We start from the raw sequence: 13,070 nt of genomic DNA, 5'->3' as shown, positions 1-13,070 counted from the left end.
TTGAACACCGTCACAATGAACAGCACTGCGGGAGGGAGGGAGGGAGGGAGGGAGAGAGAGAGAGAGTTAGTACAAACACTTCACTCTCTCTTCTCTTTTCATCCTCGCACAAGAAAATGAGTTTCTGACTCAACACAAAGGAGCCTTTTTATCTGCCCTCCTCTCTCTGTGTTTCTCTTCTCTCTCTCTGTGCTCATAATTTTCCCCTCTTTCTGTCCATTTTTCTCCAAAAGAGGGATATCTTGCTGCTAATGACTTAATAAGAGGCGGCGTCAGAAATTCAATGACAGTAAATTTCATAGTACCGGCTGCCATTTGGACACATTCAGATGTGTGTGTCTATTTTCTTTGACCTCTCATTAGTTTCCTCTCACTTTATAACTTTTAGAAAATGTCAAATGAGCTCCACAGTGTTTTGCCGTGATTACTGCCGGGTTAGTCGGCATTTTTCACCATTTTCTGACCAAACAGAAAATAGTTTTGTGTTATAAAAATAACTGTTCGTTGCAGCTTTAATGCTGGCACATGTTCTCTTTATCACAGTTTTAGTAAACAGAGAAACCAGAGGGGGAATAGTGAAGGCACTCGTGTACTAAAGACAAATGATATTAATTGGTATAACATGAAATAGGACAATTTACATGAGACTTCTTTGTAATATGTGTAATCCCTGTGAAAGAGAAGATCCTTTACGGGAGACGCAGCATTACACAAAGACAAAGGAGGAGACGAGTGACAGTGTTATGCTGGTTAAACTTTTCTATCTTTTTATTCAGTCAATCTTTTAAACCTCGACTGAAGAGTTGCGATGACCACGTGGAGTGGAAGCGATGACCAAGAGTTGCAGAAGTTGGCGATGGAGGCCCCAAACTTCTACTGCTTCCATGATAAGACTGACTGTGAGGTCCATTCGGGTTTCAAACAGTGACTTCCTGATTATACCAAGAATAGAAAGCTGATAAATGTGTAAAGATACTGTTTCTTAAACTACTGAGCAGGGTTAGTGTGTGTGAGAACTAAAGAACTTCAAACCTCAGGGAGTGAGGACACTTTGGGAAAGTGAGGACACTTTGGGAAAGTGAGGACACTTTGACTGGTCCTCACGTTCTGTCATCCTTGAAAAGGCTTTTTGAGGGTTAAGACTTGGGTTGAGGGTTAGGGTTCAAGTTAAGGGTTAGGCATTTAGTTGTGTTGGTTAAGGTTAGAGTATGAGTGTCCTCACTACGAACAAACGTCTGTGTGTGTCTGTGTGTGTGTGTGTACTTCCTCTTTTGGACCTTTTCTGGCAAACCAGTAAATGGTCAATTTTACCGCGGGCAAAAGTCAGTATTTAATGGTACATTTTTGTATTTATATGGCACTTTTTAAACTTTTTTTATATACAACATATAGTCGACATAATGTGAATCAAACAGAAAAATCAATCAGCACAGCACTTTTCTATTAGCACATGCCCGGTCACAGTCAAAGAAAAAGGATTTCATTCTTCACCGACATGAGAAACTTTGTGCATCGATAATAATAATAAAAAAAAGATTGTATGACAAAAAATAATGGAAAAGGGCAAACAGCTGTGTGTGCATGCAGGAGTCTGAGAGGATCTTGTTGCTCAGGAGACAGTTTCACATTAGAGTCAATCCGTCTGTGCTGATGTTGCCACTCAGTGGGGAGCTGGTGTTTGTGACACAGTGACATGAGGCCACAGGCACAAAACCCTCACTGAGAGGGAGAAAGAGTGGAGAACAGTAAAGTGATGCTTCTGTCATTTATCTCAGCAGTGGTGCCATGTCTGTGTATTTATTTCCCCTCGTTCTCTTTCTCTCCATTTCCCTGTTGCTTACAGTCGTCGTTGTGGTCCTCGCTGGGCAGTGGGTGTCCTTTAAACCTCTTCACCTTCTCAGAAATGACAAACACTGGCCTTATATACGCTGTATGTCTGTGAACATGCACATTCTTTATCCTGTCATTGTGACTATTCTTGTAGCTGCTGCTGCTGCTGCTGCTGCTGCTGCTGCTGCTGCTGCTGCTGCTGCTGCTGCTGCTGCTGCTGCTTCAGCTTCACACAGCTTTGCATTGTTGAAAACATGATAGGATGAAGTGCTGTTTGGAGGAATAAATAACACCTTTTGGCCCTAATTGCATTACACACACACACACACTTACTAAAAGGAAGTGTGACGCATCACAGGAAGCAGGAAAAGGCTAACGGTGAGAATCACAGAGCGACTCAGTGTGAGAGACACTTACTCTGACGCTCTGTGTGATGCTGCTCTTCTCTCAGCTCTCTCTCTCTCTCTCTCTCACACACACACACACACACACGTTACTTAACTATCCTCCCCTCTCACCTCCTCTGTGACTCTCTGTGGTATTTTCACCCTTCCTCCTCTCCACCCTTGCTTTTCCCTCACCTATCCTCCTCTTTTACAAGTTTGCTTCATCCCCTAAGTATCTTGCTTTCATTGCACCTCTCGACTCCATCCCTGCCTCCTCCCCCCCTCATTTCCTCGCCTTTGTCAACATGATCTCAGCAGAGGTTTGATAAAGTTTTGCCAAACAAATAAAGGCCAATTTAGATATATGAAACAGTTTCACAGCAAATATTCTAAAAACAAGAGACAGAATTAATTATGCCTGACTAAAAAATGTGGGTCAAAGAAGGAAAAGAGATAGAGAAGGAGACGAGAAGAGTCTCTGCCAAGCATCACTACTCTTATTGTCACTTAATGTCCAAAAGTGTTGCGGGGTACTTTTAATGTTATACTTGGAAAAAGAAAATGTTCTAAGTTTTTCATTTTGCAGAAATTTAATGTAAAATAGTTGTAATTAATTGTTGTTTTATAAGTAATAATAATTAATTTTATTTATAAAGCACTTTATGTTTTTAAAAACATCTGTGTGCTACAGAAGCAGATAATTAAAAGATACATTATCAATCAATAACACCCGAGTCCTTTTTCCTGAAAAGAATTGTCTTCAGTTCTTTTTTGAAAGATTCCACAGTCTGTGGTGCCCTAAGTGTGAATCACCTGACTGTATGAAGTGTTTCTTTGTGATTAGTCTAGAATGAGCTTTTAATCTTTATATCAGGAGCTCACAGGGTCTGCTCTGTTGTTACAGTAGCCCTCAGTGGACAAGCTAAACATCTTTTGAGTTTTGCGCTGAAGTGCTTCATGGGTTCTTCTTGGAAGGGAGCGGTGAGTTGAGGGATGTTGTGCCACAAGTTAACACACCATACCTTTACGTTGCATCAAACCATGCCCAGCACAGTTTCCCACTGGTCCTCTGTCATGTCCTCCCATAGGTCTTAAGTCTCCCAAAAGTGATTCAATAGTGATGATGCATATTATGCTGTAATATAATAACTACTGCTGTTTAAATCAGGTTTGGATCATTTCAGTGTATCCTCATCATAGCTCCTTGTTTCATAGAAGTTTCTCCCTCTCCACCCTCCTCCTCCTCCTCCCCCCTTTATCTTTTCTGCCAGCGCAGTCTGTCCCTGCACTTTAAAGGAGCCATATTGTTGTTATTATCATTGTCTCTAACTGGATCAGTTACCATTAGACCTGTATCTTTCTGCTTTTGAGGCCCATAGAACAGCGCTCTAACCCAATAGAAAACCCATGGGCACGATTACAGATGGCTGACCCATTCACAACATGTACACACACACACACACAGAATTTCATTCTGAAGATTCATTGGCTTAATCCCATCACACACTCAAACAGGGACACATGCACTTACATAGCCTTATCAAACACACACACACACACGTTAACACTCTGATTGAAAATCCTCTTTTACTGGAGTTCACTGAGCAAATATTAGTGTGTGTGTGTGTGTGTGCACAGCATATGGCTATCATTATGGCTGGATGTATGGACAGGGCTAAAGAAGACGGGGCTAAATGTCATTTCATCAATAAGGTTATCTGTAATAGATGGACCGTTAAAGTCCTGGTCTCCATTTTCTCCACCAAATCCCTCTGCTGTCATTGACTCTGGTTTTTCTTTAATGGACATTAAGGTTTCTCTGTTTTGGACTTCCTGTGTTGTCCTTCAGTGTGTGTTATGTCCTGTTTAACTTCCAGTTGTGTTCCTGGCTGCAGTATTTTCTCTACATTTATGTGGAATCCTGCCTGAAATTTTGTTTGACAATTTATTGCACTTAGTTTTTGTCTTTTCTTTTTATGTTTAATTTGAATGTACTATGTCTCAAGCGCTTTTTTCCCCACCCACGCCTGCTGTACTGGTAGTGGTTTGGTCCGTTTGTTCGAAATTTGAATTTGAAGGATAATATTGCTCATCTAATTTTCTGATTTTCTGTTAGTGTTTGTCGTCTATATTTCCGTTTGACCTTGACTCTTGACCTCAGCTATGAAGAGCGATCTCGGTATCTAGAAACCATCGTGCAGCACCACCAGGAGCCGACCACATTTGAGGACTACGCCGCTCGAGTTTACAGTCCTGCTCCCTGCACTCACCTGCCGTCTGATACAGGTGAGACCTGATCCTTCACTCTCACTGTGTGTGTGTGTGTGTGTCCAGCAGTCCAACACACACAGCAGCTCACACACACACACACCGTAAACACTGCACTCACCTGCAGGGAGTCTGAGTGACAGGTAAACAGAGCAGAGGTGAATCTTACATTTTAAACTGATGTAGAGAAGCTGAGCTCTGACTCTACGATCAGCTGTAGAGATAGCAGACATAAAACCACTTATTTGTCTTAATGTTGTGGCTCCACATAGACTTGCATGTATACACGTCGCTGCATAGATAATTTATCAGAATTACAAACAGACATAATCTTGTAGGAGTTTGATGGAGCTCAGAAAAGACACAACATTTTAATTTTCTTTTAGAAATTAACTAGTTATCAGGGTCAGGGTTAAAACAAGTGTATGTATGCAACTGTTTAATGACAACAAATAATAAAAAATATTTCTTAACTTCATTAACCAGTTACTGAGGAACACTAATGGTCCATGATACCAACAATCTCACAAAACAGCGATTCTGTGATAATAAATAAATATAAACTAATTTTCTAACTGAAAATAACATGAACAAGTCTGTTAAAAGTGAAGGATTTCTCTATTTATTCAAAACATAGAGAACAAAGTAGTTATTCCATTCTCAAACCTCACCACATTAAGACGAGTTGGCAACACTCACTAAACTTTCTTTAGATGGCATTTCTGTTGGTGAAGTGACAGCATATAAATTAGATTTAACCACCCCTTCCACACTTTCTGTGTTTGGTAAAAATCCTGTGTGTAAAGGACGCTGATTTCCACAGACTGTACATATGTGTTTCTTCTGTGCCAACTTCTCCCATTCTCACCAAGAGTTGCATCATAATAATAATAATAATAATAATAATGATTCTACATGAATAATCAACCTGCTTTGAGGCTGAATAACATCCAGCAGCACAACCCTTGCTTTCCACAAATATCCACTCAGTTTACTGCAAAGCATTTTAATCCCAGCTGTGTGTGGAGGTGTTGCTGTTGTTGTTGTCGTTCAGCCCCAAACTTCATTTCAGAGCACAGGATCAAAGAGTTCAGTGTGTTAACACTTCACCATAATGTGTGTATCCTATTCAGAAATAATAATTATAATAATAATAATAATAATAATGATCCTGTCCTCTGAAATAAACTCAGCTTAAATGACTGGCCCCTCCTCTCCCTCCTCCTCTTTACATGATTTCACAGGTTTCTGTCCCTTAACAACACAATGATCATTGTTCTCTCTTTCTGTTTTTGTATTTCATTTGTTTTTTATTCCATTTTTTTATTTCTTTTATTTCTTTTTTGTTTCTTTTCTTTTGTTTTTGTTCCCCCTTCCTTTAGATCGTAATGTCTCACTTGCCTATAGTTAAAGGTAAGCCCCTGTCACGTGATTGACACGCCCTGTTTTTGACGAGCTAACCTCACCTCTGCTCTCCTCTGATTCCTTCCGCCATTTGGTGTATATCTGTCTCTCCGTGTCTTCCACAGTTTAAGCAGCTCTGCATGTCCTCTGTCTTAAAGGAAGTGTCTCTTTCAGCTCATCCGTCCGTGTATTTTGGTGTGAATTATTTAACTTTAACTAACAAAAAACAACAGTTTGATCGTGTATCTTCATCTCCAAGCACAAAGGAGGTGTCGTTTTATTTCCGTCTTCCTCCCACGGAGGTAATCAACTTAATGTCTCTCGCTCTTGTTCTTAATTGTCATTTAGACTGAGGTAAGTGTCCCACAGGAGTGAACACAGCTAATCACAGCCTGCTGAGAACAAAGCACATTGATGAAATGCCTGTAAACAGATCTAAAGTTGCCCCTGTGCCATTGCTGTGATTAGTTCAAACTGATTCTGTGGCTCCTCAGCGGCGGGAGAAGCCGTAAACAAACGCCAGACATATTAACAGCCTTCAAGGTTGTTATGGTAACCAAATAGTTTCCTTTTAACTTTGTCTTTTATTTGCACTGATGGATGTAACTCTTTGGTGGCAGAGCTGAACATGCTGGGATTAGATATGAGTGTATTTGAGGGACGGCACGGGTCAGTTTACGAGAGTAAAGGTTGAGTTGGTTTGAGGAAGAGCACAGAGATGTTCATGGATGTTGTGAAGGAGGACACGATGGAGGCAGATGATTCGCTGTGGCGATCTCTAAAGGGAGAAGCTCATGGAGTTCACTCTTCACTCTGCTCACCGTGTGTTCGCCGGGTCCTTCCTGACTTTGTCTGTCTGCCGTTTGGCCACAGGAAAGTAAATCCACGGTGTTTCAGAGCCATTTCTCAAAAAAAACAAAAAAACAGCTGCCTGCTGTGGACATAAAAAACACAGACAGAGGTGCCAGCTGTCAAACAAACACAATTAGCTGAGCGATGGTTCAAATGCTCTGCAGAGCCGAGGGGAGAACTAACTGCACACTCCAGCCATTCCATCCACTCTTGTCAGCTACGTGTTGATCCTGGTACAGTGTATGAACAGCAGCCACACACAAGGTGTTTGAGTAAACCTGTTTTCCAGCAGCTCACCTCGGCTCCGCACGGCACGGTTAAGTTGTGTTTCCACTAGCATAGTACCTGGTACCAGGTGCTTTTGTTGGTACCTGCTCAGGCGAGGTTCCAAGCGAGCTGAGGCGATTACTATGCGTGACGTTGCCAGACTGTCAGAGTGCCGTCACAGGAAGAGACGTCCGACACAAGAATCAATGCCGAACTGTAGATCAGTTCAAAGGCTTAACAATCCTAAAAACGCAGGTTAATCTCCAATAATTACCAGGGAATTGTCTAAAATCTCAATATTTAAGGAAGGAAGACCTCCTCAAACATCCATCCATCCATTTTCTACCGCTTTATCCTCCACATGAGGGTCGCGGGGCGTGCTGTGCCAATCTCAGCTGACATAGGGCGATAGGCGGGGACAGTCCATCACAGGGATAGAGACAAACAACCATTCACTCTCACACCTACAGTCAATCTACAGTGTCCCATTTACCTCATCCCCATATTGCATGTTTTTAGACAGTGGGAGGAACCTCCTGAAACAGATAATGATAAATATTTATGAGTCTCTCTCGTGTTGCTTCTCTGAATAATGACCTTTCCTCCTTAAAATCACTAAAGCTCACACCAGACTACACGCAGTGATGTGATGAAAGTGGGAAGTCCTTTTTAATTCTTTTAACATCACGACTCACAGCATTTTTTTCCCTGTTTGTTCTGTCGACCTGCAGTGTCACACTGACCCGGTGACCTTTAACCTCTAACCTCTTGTATAATTACTCTCTTTGTGGTTTTGATGATGTAGCACTGTAACACATACATACGTCATTTAAATATATACTGTGTATATATATATACAGTATATGACGTTAAAGTTTAGTTTATTTGTGTTATATTTGTAATTTAGTCTCAGTGGTGAGAACACACACACACACACACATTCTGTGTCTTGTCTTCATTTCCATTCTCTCTTTAATGTTTCTTCTGTTTTGTCTTAAATTCTTATCCATCTTTTTGTTCATTTCTTTCCTACTTTCTTTTTTAAATCCCACCTTCACTCTCCTGAGCTCCTCCCTCATCCTTTGTCTCCATCTCTTACATATTTTTATATTCTTTTTCCTTCCTTTCCCAACATTTATTCCTCATTCTTTTCTGGCATTTTTATTTTATCTTTTCCTTCTTTTTGTCCCTGCTCGCCTTTTTCCTTTCTTCTTCTTCTTCTTACTTCTCCTCTCCTCCTCTCTTCAGAGGAACACAGTGTTATGTATCAGTTGGTCCCTAAACCAGTAGACAGCTTTAACCAGCTCAGAGTGAAGGGGAAAGGGCTGAAGCAGAAGGTTCTTCACGCGAGCTGTGAATGGTATGATTTCTAGATAGAAACCAACACCAGCTGCTAGTTTTTCCCTCTCTAGTCTAGTTTTCCAACACATGTCAGAGTTGAAATGTCCTGACTCATTTCCAACTGTAAATTCACATGTGCTGCCTTAAAGACTTTTAGATTACCATTAAAAAAAAAGCATTATTGGAGAGAACCTGATCATGTACATAGAGTAGTTTAGCTGTTATGTTGTCCTCATGTTTGCTTGTTTGTGCTGCCTCTTTATCTTTATCTGTAGTTTTGAATTCTATATAATTCTAAACATACTCTGTCTGTTGTTCTGTGTGCAGCATCTTTTAAAATTTCACATTTTGGATTCTAGCTTATGGCCAAAAGAGGACATTATAGAATTATGGTGGTGATCCAGACAAGGATGTTTTGAATGATTGTTCACCTTGGCAGCCATGACAGCGTTTTCCTTTCTCTAATCGATGTCAGAACATAAAACAACAACAAAAATAAACAAAGTTGGTAACTCTTTTCATCACAGTATAGAACAATAGGGAAGTAAAAGCATTAAAAAGTTGATCATTTGATCATTATCACTGAGAAAAACATAAATGGAAGCTAAAGGAGGATGAATTTCATTTACCTCTAAGTTTGATTCTCAGATTAAGTATTGTTAGTTTGCGTCGTAAACCTGTCTCGTGCTTTATAGAAACTAGAAAATATAGTGTATCCTGTCTGTCTCTCTCTCGTCTGTCTGTCCTTCTTTTCTCCGCCTGTGTGTGTTTCCGTCCGTAGGAGTCTGTGCAGTTTGCCGCACTAGAACATAATGGGACATAATGTCATTTCTATTTTGACCCTTCACCCTTTTCTCCTGGTTTTTCCTCCTCCTCCTCCTCCTCCTCTCCTTTTGCCCCGACCAATCCCCCACCAATCCATCCTCCTCCTCACTTGCCCCCACCCGCCCCTCCTCCCCCTCCTCAGGCTCCTGCCCCGAGATTCTTCGGGGAGAAAGTCCGGCTCTTGGGGAGGTCGGGAGCGACTCAGCGTCCCCCATATCTCCTCGGACTAGCAAGAGCCGCATGTCCATGAAGCTGCGGCGCTCGTCTGGATCGGCCAATAAGACTTAGTCACAACTGACACTGTGCATCACATCCAGCCTGTGAGACCTGACCCTCAAAGATGAATTCCCGGTCCATAAAAGCACTTAAATTGCCACAGATTAACAGTGACACGGAGTGAAAGGATGAAATGATTCATCACGGCAGTGATCACGAGAATTTCACTCTCACCTCCTTCAACTTGCACTCGTGATCAGTTATTGACCTTTTATGTACAGAAGTCTTTGCCACACACCCTTGTACACACCAGAGTATTTCATGGACTAAATATAAATATATATATATATACACATATACATATATAAACATATATATATATATATACGTCATATATGTGTGTGTGTATATATATATATATATATATATATATATATATATGTATACATAGTATAACTTTATTTTGAAAGTGTTAACAGCTGTTGTATTTATTCTCAGCTTTGCTCTCCCGTTAAATAAAAACCTCCAGTCAAGTGTTGAAGCAGCGCTGCCACACGCCGCCTGTACTGTGCAGTATTAGTTCATCTGTCAGTTTATCATCGATGTTTTTGAGCCGAGTCTCTTCAACGTGTATATTTGTCTGGACAGAAGCATGAGTTTTGTTATGGAAAACAAAAGTAATGAAGATATAAAGAGTGTTACACAGAGAAAGATCAGCACAGATTTAGGCCTGTAAACATTCAGTCCTCACAATGTAAAGACACTCGTTTATAAACAGTGAAAAAATAAATCCAAGCCAAAAAATGTTTGAATTCAGAGGAGAAACTGAGGGGAGTTTGTTACTTTTGTTCCGGCTCACGCTGTAAAATGTGGACAAGCACTGATGATATTTTACTTTTATGATGTTGCTGTATTTTTTTTATTCTCTCTGCACAGCTTTTTTTTTTCTTCGTTCATATTTGAGTGTGCACACATTTGTCACATTGAATATATACATATATACTTATATATGCATATGCACAGATTAAGGATGCTTGTTACTTAAATGTTTGCTGTCAAAAATTTGGTTTAATCCATCTACGTATCTGCTAAGTATGGATAAACTCACGAGTTTCATATGCGCTGTCTTCGTAGTCGATGGCTTAAATGAGAATCACAAACAGTTGATACTTCTGCAGAAAGGTGAGGAAAGTTAAAGTTTAGTGTTTGTTTCAAATGTCGCTTCATTTTTTTCTTCCCCCTTCAAAATGAACGAGTTTGCGTCACCGCTGTTGTTATTCCATGCGCGGGCATTTAAGACCCCGTCTGAGGTCTGAGCGATTAACGTTTGAGTCTCTGTGCTTCTCTGAATCTTTAGTCGTCACTGAGGTCCAGGGTTTTTCTGTAGAAAGAGGAGGAAAAACTATAGATCCAAAGGGGGGAAAGAAACAGAGCTGGCAACGTATCCGTCTTTAGGTCTGTCTTTCATCTTTCATGTTTTCGACTCGTCCCCTCGTCTAGTTTGGGGATCAGCGTGTAATCAAAAGTTCTAACACTACAACAGAACATGTTCATGTCTGTAAACGTCCTCATTTCAGCACTGACATGGCATCACATCATCCTTCACACAAAGGTTGTGCTTGTACAAACTTTATTAGGATTGAATATTTTTCCATTCATTTTTTTCCCCCACAACCTGGTTAACTTGTGTATATGAAAGATTTGTATTTAAATATATGGATGTAAGTTAAAGGTTTTGCATTATATTCTGTCTGTGTCAGCCATGTTGTCTTTGCAGAGAGGAAAGGGACTCTTAAGCTTCTTTTTATTTAGAAATTGTTAACTTAAACTGTAAATTGAGGTCAAATGTTTGTGTGAATATATGAACTTGACCGAGAGGAGGAGGATTTAAAAGTTTCCCCTTATTGCTTTTGCGGCTATTGTGGCTGAGGCTGAAGCTGAAGCGCCGTTGTTGAGGTGCACTGTAGTCGTATCTGGACTAACTGTGTCCAGGTTCGCTTGGTTACATCCTGTAAATACTCTGATAACTTGAACCTGTGACTAAATCCCAGCCTAAAATCTGCCCCAGCAGCATCCGTTAATTCCCTCTCTCTCTCTTCCTGGTGACTCCACAGGATGACTTGATGAATCCCTTGTACACCTTGTAAATACTCATGTTTGGCTACTTCTTCCTTCTCCACTGCTGTGGATGTCTGACGTCACAAATGCACGTTGTTGGTTGGTTTTGGTGGAAGAGCCCGATGAGCAACCAAAAAAACGTCTGTTACCCCAAAGCCTTTTAGTGTTGAATTAAACTCATATCGGCTGCTGTGAAGCCTGCGTTCACACCCAACCTAAGTCTGACCTCGTCGTCGTTGTCTGAGGTTGGGAGAAAAAAATGGAACAGAATTGCTTTAAAAATCAGCAACAAATGTTTCCCTTAATAATAAATAATCTGTGCCTGTGATGGACTGAACGATGAGGACTGTGATGGATACGGGTTCAGCTTCATGCAGACTTGAGTCTTGGATGAAGCTGTTATGTAAACTACTGACTGCATATTCTGCATGACTCCAGTTCAGTGCTAACCGCCTGTGTTGACCATGTAACTAACCACACACACACACACGCACGCCTGCACATACACACTCCTCAAACAATGTTACTGTCAAAGCTGTCACGTGTTGTGTGTGACACAGTGATGGAATTTATCAATAAACCATTCACACAGCACTCACGTGATCCTGGACCAGTTTCATGTATTTATGTATTTCTGTGTTTTTAAAAGAAAACAAAGAACGACAAGTTGACCCGTTGTCATTGTTCGTACCATTTATTGACAATAGCGTAGAATAAATTTCACGTTCAACTCCAAACATATCAAAATAGTACTGTAGGAATCACAGTTACATCATTTTATTTTTACACTATTTTATGATCATTTAACACAAAAGACATGTTCTTTTTTTTACCAGCAGTACTAACATTTAATGTTCTATTGTATGAAAATATGTGAGAGATTAACTGGCACATTTACTATAAAAGGCATGTTATGGTCCCATGATTGTATTTGTGTTCTTTTACTGTACATGAAGTTGTCTCTTTAAAAAGAGTTTGGACATTGATTTCCAGTCATTTTTCTAAATGTGCTCTCAGGTCTTCTGTGATGTAACGTAAGCCACTCAACTGCTCCCAAACATTAGTGTAATCTGATTACTCGGCCATAGACAGCTACTGTGTGTGTGTGTGTGTGGGGCCAAGTGGGTTTGATTGATCTGCCACAAGTTAAGCGAAGCGTCTCCTGTAACATGTTTTAGAATTTAATAATAATGAAAAACTGGGCTCTATGTATAGAAGTAACAGATAAATAAGTCACTATTATATACGACGGTCAACCTCGTTACAACAAATCAACTCAAACTGGTCAGTGACTTTTATGTTGTGGCTGATCTGCACACTTTGCCTTTGAGATTTAAAGGGAACAAGTAGACACTTTACTTCCCCTCAAATTCAACAACATGACTGTTCTAATCATCTACTTCAGTTTAATTAATGATAAAATTAAAAAAGACTTTTCCTCCAAGATAATTTCAAAGAAAACTCATCCTAACTAAACGCTGCTTGTTTTTCAGGACCATGGACAGCGCGTGTGGTGAATCTGTACAGTTTCGTTTCAGCACCGCGGACAGTTCCACCTTAAAC

General features: G+C 40.4%; 1 protein-coding gene across 6 annotated transcripts in view; it reads left to right on the top strand.

Moving 5' to 3' along the window:
* Positions 1–9,682, top strand: part of ralgapa1 (Ral GTPase activating protein catalytic subunit alpha 1) — a 54,306-nt gene extending 44,624 nt beyond the window's left edge. For 5 of the 6 annotated variants that reach the window (XM_058615335.1, XM_058615334.1, XM_058615337.1 and 2 more), the window contains 2 exons: positions 4,378–4,502; positions 9,316–9,682. In XM_058615335.1, coding sequence (XP_058471318.1) covers positions 4,378–4,502; positions 9,316–9,461 — 271 coding nt within the window. In that variant the 3' untranslated portion in view covers positions 9,462–9,682. Of the gene's footprint in view, positions 1–4,377; positions 4,503–5,866; positions 5,898–9,315 lie in introns of all 6 variants that reach the window. The other variant, XM_058615336.1, reaches the window with a different exon arrangement.
* Positions 9,683–13,070: the final 3,388 nt, after the last annotated feature.

This window comes from Solea solea, chromosome 18 (genome assembly GCF_958295425.1).
Source record: "Solea solea chromosome 18, fSolSol10.1, whole genome shotgun sequence".
Taxonomy (NCBI): Eukaryota; Metazoa; Chordata; class Actinopteri; order Pleuronectiformes; family Soleidae; genus Solea; species Solea solea.
Note: the sequence above shows the minus strand (reverse complement) of the source record. Positions and strands in the feature narration are given on the sequence as shown.